The 23,263-nt window shown below is 42.1% G+C and overlaps 1 protein-coding gene across 1 annotated transcript in view; it reads right to left on the reverse strand.

The window, feature by feature from the left end:
- LOC144773723 (trifunctional purine biosynthetic protein adenosine-3-like) overlaps positions 1–23,263 on the reverse strand; it is a 219,052-nt gene that overhangs the window by 190,316 nt on the left and 5,473 nt on the right. Inside the window, 2 exon segments of the mRNA XM_078658864.1 lie at positions 10,136–10,310; positions 12,282–12,377. Coding sequence (XP_078514990.1) covers positions 10,136–10,310; positions 12,282–12,377 — 271 coding nt within the window.

Consider the following 23,263-nt stretch of genomic DNA (forward strand, 5'->3'; position numbering starts at 1 on the left):
CCTGTATAGTATTTCCTCCATGTTCATTAATCACATGCTGGGGGTGAAAGCATTACAAATACAAAAAAAACAGAGTATAAAAACAGAAACCGGACTCTGTTTAGTCAATTGAAAAAGAATACCTTGTTATTCGAAACGCGTCTGACCTGACATAAGCTGTAAGCTAATAAAGACCTGCTTCTACCACAACATTTGGTGTCCGTTTCCCGTCCTTTGGAGCGCTACCGGCTGGGGTGCATCAGAGAGGTGTGGGAAAACTCGTTTGGATATATATCTATATATATATAGATATCAAGAGCAAAGCGTCCCTGCGCTGTTCAGATATATATGTATATATTTGTCAAAAAGGAGATTCTCCAGCAGAATCCCGGCCACGTCCACCAGGTGGGATCGGTGCAAGTTTAAGAGTGCAGGACCCATCGAAATGTCAGCAGAATTGCAATTCAGGAAATATCACAGACTACAGAAAAGACTTGCAGTCCACAATTTGGAATCCAAAGTTTATTACGGCAACATGTTATGTGTGTATATATATAAAAATATTTGTTTTTAATCACTTGTTTAGTAATGCATTCTAATTTCACAACGTAATAGGGGTTTTGCTTTGTGCTAACCATTGATGTTGAAATGGCATTTCTTAGGTTTACCAATGGGTTCCTAGTTTGTCAGGTTTAGCACAAGCCGTTAATACAGTAAACAGCGTATTTTGCACATGTATCCGAACAATGGAGACAATGAATTGTACACATTAACTTATTTTTTAAAAGTAATCATTAGTTGCACACTATGTAAATAGTTGTAAATATATGAAATACTTTGGACAGATATATATATATATTTTTCTATTGTGATAGTATATTTTTATTCTGTAAATAATAATAATTTTTTGGTGTGTCGGATATATATACATTGTATTTAAAACATTTATCAATGCAATAGCTGATAAAAAAGATAAATTTGTAGTCCAACAGAAAATGCATTACGCTGTGTATGGCTTTAAGGACACTCCCCTAGGTTGAAAACAGTTAACCAATCAAATTGTTGTTTTTGAATGCATTTGCACTTTAAATTTCACGCAACTCTGTCTGTGCGCCATGTGACCAAGGCCTCTGTGTAGGCTGAAACGTTATGCTGCCGTGGCGTGCTAAGAAATAAAGTAACTCACTGCATCTGGGTCTTCCGTTTTTCCTTTGGTGTGATGGCTCTGGACTACGGGCGCGTCGTCTTGAGGATAACGAATATGCAATATATATATATATATGTATTATTATGTTATATATGTGTATATATATATTGGATATTTTTTTTGAGTCACTTCTTTCTTGGATATATATATATATATATATATATATATATATATATATATATATATATATATATATATATGTGTGTGTGTGTATGTGTGTGTGTGTGTGTGTGTGTGTGTGTGTGTGTGCCGTGTGTGTATTCAGTGTATTCACTGAAAAAAACTAGGGTTATGTGACGTTATAGTTACTTGTTGAAATAGCACAAAACTAACATTATAAAAACAACAAAAGAAAACACTGAAATTCACCAATTATAGTTTACTGAGCTAATTTTAACCTGCATTCCTGGCATGCACTGCTTTTGTCCTCGCATATTACATCACTCATGACATGTGAGATTACATTACTATTTGTAATTTTTGGCCCTGAAGGGGCAGTGGGGGAGTCCATCTGGGTTCTCCACTCCCAGAAGTGCCAGGGAGTCAGTGAACAAAACATTTAATAAAATGGAAAATATATACTTGTAATAACTGTTTTATAAATATATATATATATATATATATATATATATATATATATACATATATATATATATATATATATATATATATATATATATATATATATATATATATATATATATATATATATATATATATATAAACAAAAAAATCCAGCTCCCACAGGAACTCCATGGAAGAATGGCACGGACTCGAGGTGTTTTAAGATTCAGCATTATTTTATTCTGCCAGGTCGCCCTCAATCCCAGAGGTCAGGAGAGATGCGTTTCGGCTTTCAAGAAGCCTTTGTATATATATATATATATATTGTTGTGAATATGGATGGGCTGCTCCGTGCCCATTGAACAGAGGCTGCCCTGAAGGGTTGGTGGCCCAGGACAGCGTGTTGGAAGGGATTCGGAATTGCAGAATACCATTCCCGATCGTGTTGGCTGAATTGCATGAATTTGTATTTGAACTTTGGCAATGCGCAAGTAACACCCACTCACCTGACATACAAGACATTTTTTCATCAAAAGAGGCACCGCTGATCAGGTATTTACGTTTTCAACTATGAATAGACTTGGACTTCCAATAAGCATATTCATTTAAACATTGCGATGCACCGTGGTACTTGGATTTTTGTATTCTGGTCACGTGAGGCAAATGATGTAAAAGCGCACAGGTGCGGAATGAGCAGTTCGATGATCTTTTTCCCGCCTGTGAGCAAGGCCGGATGAGGCTGAAACGTAAGGCATTTTGGGAGAAATCTGTGTGCGAGGACGTGTTGAATTAATGCCTCTGTTGCCAGAAATGGGCCTCTGATGGTGCTTTTTGATGTGAATATGGATGAGCTGCTCCGTGCCCATTGAACAGAGGCTGCCCTGAAGGGTTGGTATATATATATATATACAAGAAAGACTCGAATCCTGATCTCCGGAGAACCTCCACACTCGAGGAAACCACCGGAGAAGAAACGAGAGCTGACCCAGAAAGAGCAGGTGAGAATTATTTTATTGTGAAAATAAGCAGCCTGCCAGCATAACGTTTCGGCCTTCCCGGAGGCCTTGGTCACACAACGCCAATGAAGGAGCAGGTAAAATTTAAAGTGCAAAGTGCGAACAGAGCTGCGACATGATTGGTTGCCACATGGCCTGAAACATGGACACAGAGGACATACTCATAACATTAGAGATGCAAATGTAAAACATCATATAAGTATGAGATGCCCATAAATAAATACGTCATGGTTTGTAAAAAAGAAAGCAAGAAAAGCAATCATTAAAAAACAATAAATAACGTATAACAGTAGTTAATTAATAAATTCAATGTAAAATACATTACTACTATGTGCAAAAAAATGCAACTGTGCAAAAAATGTATATAGCCACAGCATGCATACATCATAAAACCCAAGTCGGTAATTAAATGTCCACAACCCCCAATATTCGGAGTTGGAGACATGCATGTCCATGAGGCAGTTTAGTGCAATCATTGATCGCAAAATATATATTTAATGTGCAAAGTGGAAAAAAAAAATAGGTGAAAGAGCGCCGGGTCTAAAAAGGATTAAAAAATGATGCGAGCAGATGATTAAAAACACATTGAACCGTGCGAAAACTTAAGTGGAGCACCATCAACCATGCCTAATCAATGTATCCTAATAATTATGAAGTATATCAAAAAGAGTTTTTCTGTTCAGTACCCAATGTTGCTACTGTACATAAGTGGGTGATTAAAACTAGAGATAGGTGTAGAAATCTTCGCTGGCATTGAGGCCCAAAGGGGACTTACAATCTACTTCCACGATATACCTTGTTTCTAGAGAACGTAAAATAGCTTCACGATTTCCTCCCCTTCTAAGGGGAGAAACTGCATCTATAACAAAGTATTGCAGCAAGTGACTTTTGTTCTCATGAAAGTCCTTGAAATGACGTGCAACTGGGTAGGCGGTGTCACTTGTATTGATGGCCCGAATGTGCTGGAGTATCCGTTTGTGGACCTGCAACTTGGTGCTACCGACATATTGCAGGCCACAAGGACACTCCAGCACATACACCGCGTACTCAGTTTTGCACGTTGTTACAAATGGTGGAAGGTCCAGAGGTGGTAAGTTTCATGAAGGTATTTATTGTAATACATAGTTACAAAGATGTGATGTTTAAGCCAGGATAGAGAGTAGGCCAGTAAGTTTCTCTGTAATTATGCCCCACCAGGAGCTGTCCTCCTGGCAGCTCAGCCTTCAGTCACCAACTGAATCTGAACACATATTCAATATTCTATGACATATAGAACATTCCACACAGGGAGCAGGGGAAGAAAGAGAATATAGAAATAACTATACAACATATCCCCCTTCTTTACACCTGAATCAAAGACAAAAGAAGAATAAAAGGATGAATAAAACAAGCGCAAAGAATGAATGAAACAAGCTAAACATAATAAACAGTATATTGATGAAAGCAGAAATGTAAACATAATAGAATGAAAATTAGGAAGAAAATGGAATAGAAGAACTAATAAGCTTGAAAATGAGAGAATAGAAGAACTAATAAGCTTGAAAATGAGAGAACACACATCTTCTCCCTTTAATGGTAAAAGAATAAGTAAAATAGTTACTAGAAATAGAGAAGAAGTAGAAAAATAGGAAAGTTAGTGAAGAGTTCTCAGACACTTCAACACACACCAGTTGGCCGGACCAGGGTGGAGAGTAATCAACGAACATAAACACCAAGAAGAAATTTTTTAAGAGAGGTACTCCTAGCAGGAGAATTCAGGAGAAAACTCCATTTCAAAATGAGAAAAGAGAAGAGAATATGTAAGAGAATATGTACACTGAACAGGAGTACGACGAAGAAAAGTAGTTTTATGTATTTGCCAGTAATAAGGAAACATGCGTATAAAGAAAGAAGATATTTAAATAAACACTATCAATCATAACTGCATTGTGCTATATCAAATACAATTTTACACTAAGAATATGTTATAATATTTTTTAGCTAGCACAAAATAAGAACTGGTATCATTTATCCCTAAAACACATAAGTAATTCTGTGAATAACCTTAAAAGAAAATAATCAGCGCTGTATTATAAATGAAATTGTACTCAGATATTAAACAATGTTAATAATTATACTTGCTGCAATCTAAAGTCAAATTGCATTAAAATTGTAAAAGGCATACATATACATCATCAACATTAATCCACTGGGTATAATACTCAAATTTACTTGCTTCAGTATAATACTCAAATATACTTGCTTCAAGAAGTGTAGAAAACGCGATAGTTAGAATGTAATTATCAATCTAAAACAACAAACTAAAATAAATGAAGTAGTCTCCGTAGATCTTATTTGTTTGTGGTGAAATGAATGAAGAAACGGTAGAGTTTACTAAGAGAGTTTCTTGCCTGTTAAGTTCAAATAACATCGTGAGAAGAAGGTGAAAATAAAAATGTTGGCTTCTTGCAGCAGTAACAAATGCTTCACAGTTATGGTATCGAAGGAAACGTGTATCAGCAAGATTTGTAACTGTCTGTGGAGGGTTCCCATGAGGATATGAAAACGAAATGTGAAGTGACGTGAACGTAGACTTCATCAATGTCAAAATGGGGCTGCGCAATTTTGACGGAGTGCCGGATGGCTTGCGGTGCAAACGTACACGTACACGAAAACGTCCACAGTAGGCTGCATAAGAATACGTCACGAAGCAGGTTCGAGCCAAGACACAGGTGAGGCAGCGCGAGCGGAACTTTATTTTTCAAATTTTGAAAGTCGACAGTTGGATGAATAATAAATAAAATTTTAGCATATCCAGAATAGCGTAAAGGCAAATATAAATAATGTTTTACTCTGAGGCAGACAGGCAGTAACATCATGAAATATGTTAATTTCCTGAAAGTAAACGCTGATGCCGATCGTTGAGGGTAAAAGTCAATGGCACTGTCGTTAAAGCTCAGGAAAACGAAATTGAATGAAGGTGAAGCAGTTAATTGTTTATTCATGGCAGGAGGTTCGAAGTGACAAAAATGTAAAATAAAACACTGCAGGCTTCGATATCAGTAGGCAAATAAATTAAGTGCAGTTTTCACTCGACATAGGAGTGTAGGAATGACACAGCAGGCTCCAAAATCGATATGCTTCAGACTTTCAGTCTGTCAGTAGGATTATTAATTAAACGCTGTAGGCTTTCAAATCAGTAGGCTTCATAATTAGGTGAAGCAGAGTGGTAATTTTAAATCGGCAAGCTTGAAAATCTTGTGTAGCTGTTTATAATTTAATAGGAAATACAGTCAATTTAGAATATGTAAATGAACTCACCAAGCTTCTGTAGCAAATTGGCATGCCCGAGTTGAGGCTGACGGTATCTTTGTCTCTGGTGGGGCTGGGGCTGCCAACGAAATTTTGCTGAGTAAGTATAAGCTTGGGTTCTTTGAATCAGTTTCAGTCTTTTAAAATGTAAAATTGCTGTAGAAGTAAATTCTTTGAAATAGGATTCACGCAGGTTTTTAATCCAGAAACGTCGCCAATGTTACAAATGGTGGAAGGTCCAGAGGTGGTAAGTTTCATGAAGGTATTTATTGTAATACAGAGTTACAAAGATGTGATGTTTAAGCCAGGATAGAGAGTAGGCCAGTAAGTTTCTCTGTAATTATGCCCCACCAGGAGCTGTCCTCCTGGCAGCTCAGCCTTCAGTCACCAACTGAATCTGAACACATATTCAATATTCTATGACATATAGAACATTCCACACAGGGAGCAGGGGAAGAAAGAGAATATAGAAATAACTATACAACACACGTTAGCTGCTTGTGGATGGTGTGGGGGGTATCTGTAAAGGGTATGGTGTACTCTGGCCTGCTCACCCCGTGTTTGCATGCTTTGCAGAAAGAGCATTTCCTAAATCCCTTACTAGCCGGCAACCACGTTGTGTTGGTGACCACCTCTGGGCTGGATTTAACCAGTGCATCGCTCATAGAGCATGCTTTTCTGAAGGAAATCTCTGGTTTAACTGACATAGAGTTACCAATGACCGGATCATTCCGCACCAAGTTCCAATTTCTATTGAGGATCGTACGGAGCGCTTGGTGCTGTTGATTATAAGTCAGTATAAGCCTCACAGGTTGTTTGGTCATCTTGGGGTCTGCTACCAAAGATTTTTTTATGTAGCAGAGCCTCCTTTCTAGGGATAGAGTTAGCCTTACAAATAGCCACATCTATTGATATCATATATATATATATATATATCTATATATATATATATATATATATATATATATATATATATATATATATATATATATATATATATATATATATATATATATATATATATACATACAGACACCCACATTATATGTATGTGTGTTTATATAAGTCTATATTTATACAGATTATTGCATTTTAGTGAGATTTATTTAATTAGCATTATATTAATGGTATATATTGAAATATTTAAGCTTTCCCACTTTAAACAATATATTTATATTAAGAAACAATATTTTTGTATGTTTTTTAACGATATTGGTGTGAAACAATACATTTTTCTCAATATTTTTGTACTTTCCATTATAAAGGGACACAATATTTTTGTAAACTATATTTTATGGCACAATATTTTTGTTACATAATATTGTTGATTTCAATATTGTGTCAGTGATCCTTTACAAGGTCAAGCCAGGCTTTACAATCTTTGTACATACAATTGCACTTTCTGGTAGGAGTTCATTTTGTTCTTGAATCAGGAACATGTACATTTTCACTAAAACACCGATTTGGTTGAGCTTCCCAAATAAGTGAGATGTATACCATGACAATAATAACTTCACTCTACAGTGTACATTTAAGGGATTATTTAAATGATTAGTTAATAATTCTTTCATTTCTTTTCTAAAAGAAATGTATGATGGGACAGTCCTCAACCACGAGGATTCTCAGGTTCTAGGTGCTGCCCCAGAAACACAATTAGTTGAGTGTTTCTCAACAACCTCGTCTATTCCCAAAACCTCATAATAAGATACAAATGTATACACATACATAAAGGGGTGTTTAGTCATTCCTCTTCTTCTATTGGTCTCTTTAAGTACAAGTCACATTCAGCTTCTGCATGCCACAGCATACAGCATGTGGCAATGGGTCAGACACCCTTCAACCATTGGCTCTCTTGCACTGTAAGTGCCAGTATTTTGCCTAATCAAAGTTATCTAAAAGGAGTGCATTTCAGTTCCAGAGCTGAGATCACCATCTCCAGCTCCAGCGTGGTCCAATACACATTACTTGACGAGCCCCTGCCAGAGGCTCACTGTATGAGTCTCCTGTGCAGGAAAACATACTGGGTCAAAAATGTTGAAATGAGGAGTGAGGAGGCATAGAGCTACTCTAGATAAGACCTTCAACTCAACAGTACCAGGGACCTTCAACTTTACAGTGAGTTTGTGAATACTCTCATAGCACAAAATACCCATAATCCTACAAACAACTCTTAACAAATGACTGTGGAAAATTGTCCTTACATGTGGATTTTCAAAATTCATTTTTTGAGTATACATGACTCTATGTCCTGATTATTTGAATAGGGATCTGCTGTATGAGTCTTGGGATGGCAATTTGTGCACCTAAGTTGACCTTAAAGTGTTGTGACTGTCCATGAGAATGTGACTGGGTGCTAATCTTTGAGGAAAGATAGGCATTAGTGACTTACAGTGTGCCTAAAATAAGGAACAGTGAAAGTGATGTACCCTTCATCAGGAGGTAAATCAACTGCTACTTTTGAGTATTCCTTATCAACACTCCCCATCAAGCTTATTCAGGGACCAACAACCTGTTCAAACCTACAAATCAAAGAGGACAACTAGGATCTCAATGGAAATCAGAGTGCTTCGCAACTCTGCCAGGAGTGAAAAGCACTATAGAAATGATACACTACAATACACAAGTGCTTTTAGTAAATTGGCATTTTTTACAAGTAGGCTAAATATGTGACCAGTGTTGGGGTTATCGGTGACACTGGGATCTGGTTTTTACAGAAGACCATAAACTGGTCTCTGATACACCACTATACAAACAGTAATAACGTTGAAATAAGTGCTGTTCTGATTTTGGCATGCAAACTCAAAAAATCCTATCCGTTTACTTGGAACATGTCTGGCCTGGTATGATCACCAGGTTGATCATACCGGTCGCCTAAGGGATGGACGAGATGTATGGAGCTCCAAACGTGAGATCCTACCTTCACTTTAGCCAATAGCTTTCGTAGTCGCTCACTTTAGCCAATAGCTTTCGTAGTCGCTCAGTCGGAGCGCTTTACCTCATCGAGGCAAAGCGCTCCGACTGAGCGACTACGAAAGCTATTGGCTAAAGTGAAGGTAGGATCTCACGTTTGGAGCTCCATACATCTCGTCCATCCCTTAGGCGACCGGTATGATCAACCTGGTGGTCTCTGGTAAACAAAGAACAAGTGTCCAAAGTGGAGTGGCAGCATACAGTGCAGCCCTGATGAAACTGCCTTAAAGTATATGGCAGTGAAACATGTCGGCACTGGCACTAGGTAATGGTATGCATGACTAGCTACCAGCCTTTTTATTGGTACAGCATCTAAACTTTTTCCCTATGAATAAAGTCGGTTAAGGGAACTAGTTGCTGTGTTTTATGCACTTTTTTATGTTGTATGTTTGTCACTAGCAGACTGTCTCTGCTTTTCACATTTTGTCACATATTTGTGTTGTTTGTGTTTGGACACTATTTCCCTTTTCTTTGAGAATCAAGTGACTACCGATGATGAGACCGGGGCTTGTCTGGAAATTACATACCAGTTACCCCGAGGGTGGTGTTTCTGTGAGGTGTCATTTGGTTTTCACACATTTTTCTGAGGAGAATTTGATCCTACACCTTGAGGGTGGATCTTGGTGATAGACCTAGGTGGGTCATACGATTGGGTGTTCAGTGTTTCTGCCAAGGAAATTCCGTTTTTTTATGAATCTGGGCGCAGTGCAGTGAAAGTACCCCCACAATTCTTGTGTGGTTCTGCAGTAGTTATCAGTATGAAATGACTGTTCTTCCCCCCACTGACTTCTGTTGACGTCCTTGGACAGGGTCTTGTTGGGTGTTCTATAACTTTTGAGTGGAGGGCGACCCTGTCTGTTCTTCCCTCTATGCTCCAATTGTGGTTTTGACTGGAGAACTTTGTACCTGGTAATTCTGCACCACCCTTAATTCCTGAAAGGGCTGGTAATTACCGTTAGCAGCCTCATTGGAAATTATGGGCCACTCTTAATGAGCGTAAGAGACGAAGGGAGAGAACAGAACCAGAGACTAGCTACGGAAACTGTCTCCAAGGGTCCCCCAATAAAATCAATATGTCTTCAACAGTAGCTGAAGTGATTGAACTTACCATGTAATGAAGCTACAAGCCTCATGGGGGTTAGTGAACGCCTTCCATCGAGCAGTTGGAATACCATGCCGGTCCATAAATTCCTTAGAAAACCTTTTATTAGCTTCCAACTGGGCTGCCTTTGCTGTAGGGCCAAAACATCTCACCCCGGCTGAGGTCAGGTCATCGACTATACCTATGCATGAAAAATAGAGCAAGGTGGGTAACGCTGTAAGTAAAGGCGCCATATATTACGGATACCAAGATCCTACATGGCAATGGAAGTTTGTTTACAAGTACAGATCCCCATTCTCTGATTGGCAAAAAGGTTTACTTCCTTGGTGTTTATGACTCAGACTTCAAGTGCACTTGTATATAAAGAAATGTATGCAGCATAGCAGCAGAAAAGAGACATATTGTATATGAAACAAGAATTATAGTTCTCCAGGTAGCTCTCTTTAAAAGGACTGCCCCACATTTTGAAACTATAATATAACCTTTTTTTATGAACAGTCTTCTTTTTGTAAAAAGTAGTAGAACCTTCCGAAATGTATTCGTAAACTGAAAGCATTTTTTTGGAGAACTTTTTAATAAATTCATATCCAAAATCTCGAGCCCCTTTTTCAGTAGAAACATTTCACGAGTTGGTGCTACATATAACAGCTAACTGTACTCATACAACTCTCAACCTCTTGAAAAAGTGATGGCTCATGCAATTGTTTTACTGTGTTTGGCGAGAACTACAAGACCTACCGTTTACCCTGAGTGTAAGTGTGGGTCCACCATGCCTACAGAAATGTGTGAGTGGGCATGTGCCTTGTCTTGCTGATCATCAGGCAATTCACATGATTGGAGGCATCAGAGGAAGCAAACAAAGTATTTCCTGTAGGAAAAATGATGATGCAAGAGCTGATAATGTAACATGGGTCTGTATGACTGGGGGCATTGCTTTTGTCTTATTGTCTGACCATGTGTTCATGAGAATGTGTGAGTGTAACTTTCTGGTAACTTTGAAGTTGTTTGTAGCTAAATCAAAGAGGAGAGCAGATCTCCAATAGGAGTGGAGTAGCGATTACCAACATGGCATGCGGGGCCACTGCCAGCCCTGCCTGGCATCAGTAGCCAGGCAACCACTATCATCCCTGCGAAGAGCAACCCTGATAGGTCTTGATGGAAAAGACTGGACCTGAGGGTACCCAAGAGCTGTACGACCAGGCACCCACCTCATCAAGAAACAGCTGGGCAGACTACCTTAGGTTCTCTGTTTCTTGGAGATAGTACTCATCAGACACAGAGGCGAAGAAGAGGTGGGGGAGTTGCCAGGCCCAAAACCCCATTCCTTGGCAAACAGTAAGTGGGTAATGTGCAGCGAGTTGCCACTAAGGCCGACAAACCAAAATAGATAGTTTCTGGTGCCCAGAGAGAGACTTATTTCTAAGGTGATTCTTACCTGCAGATATTGGCTTAAGCCCATAGTCATAAGAGTTTGCACTTCGTACTTAGAGACATTGGTATAGCCGGACATCTCTTTGGAGCTCAGACGGGCATTAATGGGAACCATCTCAATGCCCCACACCTACTTGCAAGAGGATGTGTGTGGCACAGCTACCTAGGGTACCTTTAGGAAATTTCTGGGGAAAGTTTCCACCATCCACTGATGGTTGAGGTGCATCTGCCCCTTTTGAGATGGAGAGAGGTGTTACATCACTCGCGGGTGTCAGCCACTAGAGCCAATGAGGTGAGAACTAGAACACCGAGTGAGGCTCTGTATACCTTTAGGAGATATATGATGGAGGTTTTCTGTGGACCCAAAGCAGAATGGAAGCACTTGACCTGGTGTATGACATGCCATGTTCCAGTAATATTAACCATCACACACAGATGAGTAAGTGTGCCCAACTCAGTACAGATTAGCACCAACCAGACCCACAGAGATGTGTGCCACCCACAGGGGATTAATAATGCAGTGATGTGGTAATAACGGTTTACAGAAGCTAAACTGAAGTAACCTATCCATGACTCACAGCTGGACTACAGCAGACTTTTTTTTACTTACCACAGCATGTAATCTAGCGCACCTTAAAATATATGTGACTGTTCTAAGTTTTAAATATCCAACTTTACAGCGTTTACAAGAGCAAAAGAGAACAAATAATATTAACCTTACCAGCAGCAAGCGGTTCCTCGGGCCCAACCACCACAAGACCAATGTTGTGGTCCTTGCAGAACTGGATGAGAATGGCCCGATTGTTGATGGACACAGCTAAAATGCACAAAAGAAAGAGATGTGGTTAAAAGAAAAAAAACTAAAAAGAATACGATGATGTTAAAAGTGAAACTAAACGTTCAGCACGACTGCCTCTAACCTATCACTTCTCTGCCAGATGTTCCGCATTGATTTTCTTTTGGTCTGCCCCTTCTTGATTGCAACTTCAGCGTAAACTTTCTGCCCAGCTCACTCTTGGATCACAGAGTTGGCCCAGCATCCTATGATTCTGGGCAATACACTTAAATCTCCCTGTGTCCATGGACAGCTCCTGGATACCCTCAAAGGTGATATAAGCCGTGCTATATAAATCTACAAATTACAATTAATTACTCTGCTCAGCAGATAAGCACCTCTGTGACCCATCCAACATCCTATGAGAATCTATTTTGGCCCTTTTTGCCAGAAGGCACCCGGGTCCATCAGTTCGTTGTGGAAGTTTGAGTCCATGAGCCTGCTTTACCACAGTGACCAGCTCACTGGCACTGATGACAGGTCAGCAAGGTGCTTATGGTGTTTATGTATTCACCCCCAGACATTAACCTCTTTCCTCTTGCTTTCTCCAGCTTATGTCACCCCAAAAGCTCAGTCTTTATGTACCAGCTGTTTATTGTTTCTTTCGAAATATAAAAATGGCAAATACATGAATGCAAACAAACTAATTCACAGAAGTAATCACTGCCTTACAGCTACTCTATATGATGTCTAGTTGTTATCATGCATTGTGTTTAGAATGCATCTTCACTCTCATTTTGACTTATTTCTTTACTGTACCACATACAATTATAGAACTATATACTGTGCTATAATTTTTTTAATGACACTAATAAAACCGGTGTCATTAAAGAGGGCTGGATAGCCATACATGGCTAGTAAAGTACAAAGAAACCTGACAGACTATACAATAATATCATCTCCCATTTTATACATTCTATTTAGCTTTTGGGTAATCAAATCAACCTGTCATGTGTAACATTGTCAATGCAAACTGATTGGCAGTAAAACAAGCTTTTGCCTAACACAGAGTCGAACTTGCAGGAAAATTAAAGGAATTTTGCACTTACTTTGTATAAAAAGTTGCTTGATTTAAATTACTTTTCTTTTGTAACTTGTCATTTAACTACTTCACAGCACACCTGGGTATGTGGTAATTGTGTCTCCAAGGCGACCCCCAAGTTTAATCATAATTTTGATTGATCCACACATCTATTTCATGCTCTGCAGGAGAACTAAGGTTCAGCGTCATGCTGTTGACACTAACACTTGTGATCCAAGGCTGTCCCATGATGAGGTGGGAAGGGTTTGTTTAATACCCCCAATGGAGGCTGACTGCTTTAGAAAGTGATGGGGGGATCAGGCAGGCACTGCAGGACTGCCCTTAGGTGCAACCCCAAAGCTTCTAATCATGGTCCGTTATAAACAGTGTTTCTAACATGCCACAATAAAGAGCTCTGGAGTTGAAGCTGAAGGCAATGCCAGTTTCTCACACTGCCTGGCAGTGTGTAAAAATAAATAAAACACTTCATAAAATAAAAAATAAAAGTACTTACCTATTCCTCTCTAGTCACGCAGTCCGTCGCAAAAAGGCAGCAAGGGCTCTTTGAGCCAACTCCCCTAACCAATCCAGATGCTGCTCTCATGCTGTTAACCAGCATCAGAGAAGCTCCAGGTCTGTTTGGAGTGGGCTGGCTCAGCTATCCTACAGGCACAGAAGACCTGTGCCTGCTCTCCATGCAGCTGTCTAAGACAGCTCTGGTTGGATATGTTTATAGTGCACATGTCAGACTGGCCTATCTAAGACAGTCGGCCAAAGTGACATGCGCACTTTAAACTTTTCGTGTGCACCATTCCTCCATCCCTGTTGGCAGTCAGCTGTGATGGCCCTGCACCAATGCTTGACTGAGGCTGGCCAGCTGCACCTAAAAATAAAACGGTAATCAAATAATATTATTATTGTTTTATTTTTCATGTTTGCTGCGCTGGCAGCAGGGTGGGCGACTCTCCTCCGCCCTTATGAAAGCACCGCTGCTGGATTCCCCGCATTGAAGGTGCCCTAACTAGTAGCGGCCGGCACAGATCCCGAGTGTGCGGGGTGGGCAGCGGGTGATGTAAAAAAGGAAAAAACGTACCTTCTCGACGCTCTCCTGCTCTCTCCCGCATCCTCTCAGTCTCGCCTCTCCGGGGCCAGAACAGGAAGATGCCAGGCGCCCTCCCCTAAGCCAATTACAATGCTGCAATGTAGCATTGTGATTGGTCTGAGCCCTGTGGTTCGGCATTCAGCTGGGGAATTGCATGTTCTCAACACAGGCTGTAATGCAGCCTGCACGGATAATATGCGAAGTGTGCATGACTGTTTGACTGGCCAGAGAGGGCTGGCAAAACAGTCATGTACACTTAGAGTGGGCAAACTATTCCTCCTGCTCTGAGAGCAGAGCAGCCCGCGCGCCCCGCAAAGCTGTGCAGCAGAAACAAATACAATAATAATAACCTTGAGTTATAATCATTGTATTTGTTTTTTCTTTCACTGCTTTGCAGCAGTGGGGCGATGCTTCTCAGGCTTAGAGGAGGAGTCGCCACTGGCCCTGGCAGCAGCTGCTGTGCTAACCTTTCAATAAAAAAGCAGTTCTGCTTTCAAATTACAGGGCGAAGGCCTTCTTTGGCTGCTCAGGTGGCTACAATCTGACCTTTTGTCACTGGTGATGAATTAAGATGAATGGGAAGGAGATAGGGCCTAATGCTCAAAGCTTCCACATTTAGAATTGGGAACCAGGTTCGAGTCCTGTTGTCGGATCTATATCCTGTGATTCTGGGCAAATCACTTAATCACCCTGTGCCTCTGAACATGATTCTGACATAGTTTAATGTCATTTGGTGCTCATGTAAACTTCTCTATTGCCCTTGGGCCAAGTTTGCACTATATAACACTGCACAAACTAAATCAAGCATTGGCAAAGCCAACAGATCTGGCCTCAATATGTTTATAGGTCTCGCGCCTGCGATTGCAGGGGCAAAGCCCCTGCTGTCGCAAAGCGAGTCTATTGCAATCGTTTCAGTCCTTTCAGCTTTCAAGGACTACCCCGAGGAGACAAGAGACTGGCACGTGCACGCAGCCTGCCGGAATCGGGTCAGGTCGCGCGCGTGAACACGCGCTCCGATTCCGGCAGGCTGTTCACAACACATGCACACGCAGGCAGGCACACACGCAGGCACACACAACACACACACAGAAAGACACACGCACACACACAACACACACACACACAGACAGACAGACGCACGCACACACACACACACACAGACGCACACACATCCCCCCATTCACCGGGCTCTTTCAGCGTGTTCCGTGTCCCTGTCTCTCTCGTCAGTCTCGAGGTCCCTCCGCAGCGATGGTCTTCACCCGGGCCCCCTCCTGGGACCCGGGACTTGAGATGCCGCACTCCGCTTTGGCGCCGGGGCTCGGAGCGCGCATGCGCGGGCAGCCCCGCCCTCTCACTCTAAGCCCGGGCGGCTTTCGGTTTCGCTGATTTCATATTGTGCGCGTGTTCCACATTTTGGTCTCTGATCTCTGTCTTTTGCAGGACACGCGCCGCTTACGTCACATTCTAAAACTGCACTGTCTTCCCTTCCACCTTGTTTTAAAAATGTATTTATTGACAGCCCCCCTTGGGGCTGCAAGCACCGCAGCAACCACACAGGAGCCCCCAGCCTGGAGCTTCCTTGGCGTGGCTGGTGCGGTAGGCTCGCCCCTTCCGTGATGTCAGGGGAGTCCCAGTGACATCACTCAAGGGGCGGAACCTACCTCAGCAGCCACGACGAGGGAGCTCCATGCACCACGGCTGCCACCATGAAGATCCCGGGGGGGATCCATGAAAATGCAGCCCTCAACCCCCAGAGCAGCGCCAGCGGTAAGCGGGCTCCGGGTGCTTCAGTTTGAAAAACGATGCCTCGAGCCCCAGTGCCTCCCAGTGCTGCCCAGAGCCAGCCCTACGCACACACGCCCCGGAGCAACGCCTTCCACAAGCGTGCTCTGGGGGCTTTATTTTTATTTGCAATTAAAGGGGCTTGGAGCCCCACACGGCCGGAAAAACCCCAGAGTCCCGCATATGGACAGCGGACTATGGAGATTATACTTTTTAAAAACGGGGCTTCAAGCACACCCCCACCACGCTGCACCCTAGATCCCCGTCTGGACCCACGGGCTCTGGGGATTTTAATTTAACAATTACTGGTGCCAAGAGCCCCCCACCCTAAGCCCGCACAAAGCATCAAGGCCGCAGGAGCCCCCAGAGCCCCACACTTGGGAAACCGGCCTTTTATTTATTACACCAGGGGCTTCGATCCCCAAACGGTCACAAAAACCCAGAGTCCCGCACTTGGGCAGCGGGATCTGGAGACTTTACTTTTCAGAAAGCGGGGCTTCGAGCCCCCAACCCGCCTGCACAAGCCCCCCAGAGTACCATGGCAGGAAGCGGACTCTGGGGGGCCTTCATTTCATACAAAAAGGTCCTCTCCCCCACACCTCCCCAAGGGCCCAGGAGCCCCCAGAGTGCCGCTTCAGGAATCAAACTCAGTGGGGCCTTTTATTTAATTATTACAACAGGGGCTTCGCACTCCAAGCCTCACAACGCCCCAGAAACCTCCCGGATCGCCTTGGCCTCTGGGGCTGCCCCTGCATAATGGCCCCTTCCTCATGCTCCCCACAGCAGCGCCTGCAACAACTCTGGGGGTTTTCAATTTTCATTAAAAAAAATGAACGGACCCTAACACCCATGACCTCAGACCCCTCCCGGACCCCAGATGGATCTTGTGGCTTATTTAAAACATCGGGGAGCACGAACCCCGATACAGCAGCCCTCAACAACTTTTGGCCTCTGCCCCCACACCAGGCACCTGCTCACACCACTGCTCCCAGAACACACTCCTTGGAGCATTGACAGCCTTGCCTCAAGCACTGCACTAAGGACCTAAACCCCTGGTTGAACAACATGCGATAGAACCGGCGCCACAGGAAGTCTGGCCACTAGGCCCTGGATTCCAGAACCCTAGAACACCGCTGCAACACCCCTCCTTAAGAACCCATGACATGCCCAGGAAATCAGACTGGTGAGTACAAAACTGCATTATTTATTTATTTATTTTGAACTGTATACAATTTTATATATTATGTAGTGTACTCCGACCCCCCATAGCCCACACCGCATTGTTATAGCTTTATAGGAAGTGTAAAAGACTAGCGTTACATGATTGTCGCTCCTCTAATACCCATAGTAATATTCTCCTTAAATACAAGCCTCCAGTTTTGTTAAAATACCTTTAACATGTCTCCACAACCCAAAACAGGATCCTTATACATCATGGATACAGCCAGACCTCGCATAAAATGACCCTTAAAAGCGTAACACAGCAGTCATGTACAAACCCTAAAACAGCCACCTTTATTCACATTACATACAGTTCCCCCTTGCCCTTAGCGCCTTTTAAAAAACTTAAAATGACAACCCCTTTTGACATCCAGCATTATACACATTAGACACCAGCCCACAACCCGCATTATATATTATTTAAAACATTATGAACCCAGTCCTATGTTGCGCTAGGTCCCCTTTTTAAAATGCAAACTTCACCTTAAAGGCCTTGCTCCCAATACCTTTATATAAAGCCTTAAACATGCAACATTGCTTATAGGTAATACTTTTTTAACATAGTCTTTCACTTGTACGAAATGCTTTCTTGTTTTAATTCTGGGAAATATTGAAAGCCGTTATTAAATAGGATGTCTACATGTAGAGCTGCCATTCAATACAGTACACACACAACCACACATACAACCACACACACACACAACCGCACACACACACACAACCATACACACACAACCATACACACACAACCACACACACAACCAACCACACACACAACCACACACACAACCACAACCTTACACACAACCACACACAACCACACACACCCACACAGTCAGGTCAGTGCACTTTTTTACCAGGCACAGACACCATCAGTCGTCAGTGCACGCTTTCATTGGGAACAAACACCATCAGCCATCAGTGCACACTTTCACCGTGCACAAACACCACCAGCCATCAGTGCACACTTCCACCAGGTCCACCCCACCAGACTTCGGTGCACGCTTTCGCCAGGCACACACACACCACCAGCCGTCAGTGCACGCTTCACCAGGCTCACACACACCACCAGCCGTCAGTGCACGCTTTCACCAGGCACACACCACCAGCCATCAGTGCACGCTTCCACCAGGCACACACACCACCAGCCGGCAGTGCACACTTCCACCAGGCAATTTTCTACAGGCACACTCACCACCAGCCATCAGTGCACACATCAATTGTTAACGCATCCACAATTAACTATTGTAGCAATCACGATATGGTGCAATTTACTTTTAAAAATATTCATCTAAAGCGCAGCATGCCATCATTGCTACAAAAATAAATACACTTTTTTTAACCTACAATTTATAGACTTTTGTTGCAATTGGTGTTCCAATATTTAGCAATGCTAATAGCTCAAACTTAATTAATGCGAGACCTATTGCATTGCAAATGCTTGTTAGTATAGCAATATTGAATACTGTGAGAAATTGGGTTGTTGGTTGACTGGGTTGGGGGTCCTGGTCATGCAGCAACCACAATCCTTGTCAGGGTAAAGCACAAACAAACCTCAAATTAGCCTGTGCTCAAACCTCTGGTAGCTTGGCACAGAGCAGTCAGGCTTAACTTAGAGGCAATGTGTAAAGTATTTGTGCAACACCTGAAACAGTATTAAAGTGAAAACACCACACAAAAAGGATCCCACACCAAGTGAGAAAAATAGAGCTTTAGCAAATAAGACAAGACCAAAACGAAAAACATTTCATCAGTACCACTAGAGAAATTTGAATTTAAAGATTTAAAAAAATAGTGCCCAAAGGCACAAAGCACCAACTTTAGATATTTAGCTTGAAGTGGAAAGAAGCTTCTAGATTTGCTGTTGAACTGCACAGGTGCCCTGCCTTCCTGGTCCTGGCTCCAGATTTACTACAGGGGGTATGCAGCCCTTTGTATGGACTATATATAATAAACAATATCCCAACTGGTGTGATTAGAGGACAAATAGTAAGGATATGAAAACATTATCCATGGAGGCACAAGGAGACTCTATACACTCATTACATGTGCTAAAAGCATCAGTTTAATCAACATTTTGAGGATAGGACAGAAAAAACTACAGTTAATATCAGCACTGCAATTGTAGATACAAAAATTCTATTATAACCCAAGTGTGTACAAGGTGCACGAGTATGAGGTGAGTGACACTACGGCAACGCAAGTGACAGAGGGATCAGCTTGGACGGCGCAAAGTGTTCTGTGCAAAAATATTTACAGTGACTTCGAACATAGAGGTTTCTAAACACTTTCAACAATTGATTTTGTTTGTCATTTTCAAAGAGAACCGCTATGCAGGAAGCGCCTAAAATCAGGCTGAAAAGTCGACGGCGTTTCGATCCGTGCAGTTTAGGATCATCTTCAGGACTAGATGGGTAGAGTGCAGTGCCGGATTGGCGAATAAACGGTAGTATTGGTCGGGCTCCTGTGTTCGATCCGGAGTCCCGTGGGTGCCACGTGGGGTAGTCCGTGAATCTCGTTGGTGTAGTCAAGGGTTTCAGCTTAGGAGTGGAGTCATTAAAACGTCAGCAATTATTATCTATGTAAGTCTGAAGAATCCCGGTCTCGTAAGATCCGAGGACCAAGCCGATAGAGATGGTGTCGGCGGGTCCGGGAGCCGATCCAAAAGTGATCGGTTCAGTGGCAGCAATAAATCTCTGGTCAAACAGCAAGTCGGGCGAATGAATCACGGTGCCGGCGTTGCTAAGCCCTTTGTATGGAGGCAGAACACAGCCCATTCTAGTGTAAGTGGGGCAGGGCCCAGTTCCTCCCTCACATCCTGCCAGTGGTGGCCCATCCAGTCACGCCTATGCTCCTCATTGTGTGTGGCTATCTAGGAGAAATACACAAAACCCAACTGACATCTACACCCAGTCATTAGATCCAGAGACTGGCTGCAGGCACTAAATTACTAAGGCAAGTAAATGCCAACTTTCTACAAGCTGCATTTTTAAAATTGTAACTTAAAATCCGACTTCATCATCAATTGGGATTTGAAATTACAATTCCAGAGACACCAAACATAAAGGAAATACTTGTTCACGATTTGAAACTACACTGATAAAATGGAATAAGGTAACTCCTTTGTTATGCTACGGGAGAAGTAGGCCTTGCAGTAGTGAGAGACAAATTTAAGAATTTTTCACTACCAGGTCATGTAAAACGTAAAAGTACATGATCTATGTTTTAAACACATTGCACCCTGCCCTTTGGCTGTCCAGGGCCTAACATAAAGGTGACTTATATGTATTAGAAAGGAAGGTTAGGGCCTGGCAAAAGGTTTATTTTTGCCATGGCAGGCCTGATACATGTTTACAGTGCTACTTAAGTAAGTGTCACAATCAGTGCTGCAGGCCCACTAGTAGCATTTAATTTACAGGCCTTGGGCACAGGTAGTGCCACTTTACTAGGAACTTACAAGTAAATAAAATATGCCAATAGGGTATAGGCCAATGTTAGCATGTTTTAGGGAAAGAGCACTAGTACTTTAGCACTGGTTAGCAGTGGTAAAGTGCATAGGGTTCTAAGGCCAACAAAAACGAAATCAGCACAAACATGAGGCCTCAAGGCAAAAAGTCAGGGGAAAACCACGCCAAGGATTCCAGGTATACCAAATACATCATAGTTTAATAAAAAAAAAATGAGACAGCATATATGTTTTAGGTTTTACGTGTAACATGCTTAAACCAGTATTTGGTATGGTGAGTATTGGTGCTTGCGCCATTTTGGCAAATATATTCTTAGATCATCCGACTATAGCACTTTATAATCACATCTTTTTATCAGGCTTGGGTGTAGTTCGCAGAGTTTTCCTTCGCGAAACTCAGGGAAGTTACAAAAAACTTGGTGAAGTTCCACGAGTAGCAGAGTGCAGTGCGAACTGCAGTTTGTGTTGGTATTCCTGCCGCAGCAGCAGGCTTTATTTATTTGTTTTTGGCCTTTGCAGACTAGGAGACACTAGTCTCCGCACAAGCCAAAAACGTAAATGGCAACGAGATCAGGACCAGAAAAGTTGCAGTTTTACTATGCAGCTCAAAGATATCCTCAAACAAGAATACAATTGTTTGAAAGCTGAACAGGCATATATAGCCAAAAGATATCCTCCCATAAGAATGCAATGGAAATAGCAAGCTGCAGTTGCACTGTCCTACAAACCGATGGCCTCAAAGAGGGTGGAGGACTGCAGTTGTACTAAAGAGGCAACAGGTATGTTCACATAAAATTATAATGTTGGGGAGAGAGATAACTGGAGCTGCACTAAAAAGTCTCTTATAAAAGATTAATGCTGAAGGAGGGCAAGGAGGGGCATACATTTCAGAGCATGGCAGCACTGTCTGAGAGTCGTAGCTCTTCCTGGTGAAAACTTAATGACCCATTCATTTCAATTTTTTTCCATGCATTATGTTATTTGCAATCTTTTATCAATAACTATAAACAGGAATAGCAGTACCAGACCAAAAAGAAAAAAATGAATCCTTTTTGCATTATTCAGACATGGGTTTTGGAGCAGTGAGTTATGCAACCTCCATATTTATCTATGTAAATGCGAAACCATATTTGCAACACAAAAAACAAAGGCATGAGTGTCACTATGCAGCGTAGATGTCCTCAGAGGTGAGTGCAATTGAGAGGGAAAACAAGTTCTACTGTTGTCCTCAGAGGAGGATATAAGTGAGCCTGAAAGCTGAAGTAGCACTATACTACCAACAGAGGCCCTCACAGAAGAGTGCAATAGACAAGAAAAGCCGAGGTTGCGCCATATTACCAATAGAGGTTCTCGCAGAAGAATGCAATAGAGATGGAATGCTGAAGTTTTATTGTACTGCCAACAGAGGCCCTCATATAAGAGTACATAGTAGATGGTAAACTTGTTGCACTCTACTGCCCACGGAGGTCCTTATAGAACAGTTCAATGGACATGGAGATGGAGATAGAAAGCTGCAGTTCTGCTGTACTACCAACAGATGTGCTCACAGATGAGTATAATGTTGATGGAAAACTTGCTGCACTCTACTACCAACATGGGTCCTCACCGTAGAATAGAATTGAGATGGAGAGCTGCAGTTGCACTACACTACCAACAGAGGTCCTCACAGAAGAGTGCAGTGGATACGGAAAACTGTAGTTGCATTTGCGAAGCTATCAACAGAGAACTACATAGAAGAGTGCAAAGACAATGGATAGCTGCATTTAGACGATGTTGCTAACTGAGGTCCTCACAGAAGAGTGCAATGAAGATGTAAATCTGTGGCTGCGCTCTACTACCAACAGAGGTCATCACAGAAGCATACATAGTAATGCAAAACATATTACACACTACTAACAACAGAGGTCCTCACAGTAGAGTACAATGGAGATAGGGATGGAAAGCTGCAGTTTTGCTGTACTACCACCAGAGGTCTTCACAGAAGACTGCATTGGAGATGGAAAGCTGCAGTTCTGCTATACTACCAATAGAGGTCCTCACAGAAGAGTGCAATGAAGATGGAAAGCTGCAGTTGCCCTATACTGTGAGAGAGGTCCTCACAGACTGCAACTGTGCTCTACTACCAACAGAGGACCTTGCAGAAGAGTGCAATGAAGATGGAAAGCCGCAGTTCAACTATGTTACTAACAGAGGCCCACATAGAAGAGTAAATTGTAGATACAAACATATTCACACCACCATCAACTGAGGTCCTCACAGAAGAGTACAATGGAGAT

Source organism: Lissotriton helveticus, chromosome 8 (genome assembly GCF_964261635.1).
Source record: "Lissotriton helveticus chromosome 8, aLisHel1.1, whole genome shotgun sequence".
Taxonomy (NCBI): Eukaryota; Metazoa; Chordata; class Amphibia; order Caudata; family Salamandridae; genus Lissotriton; species Lissotriton helveticus.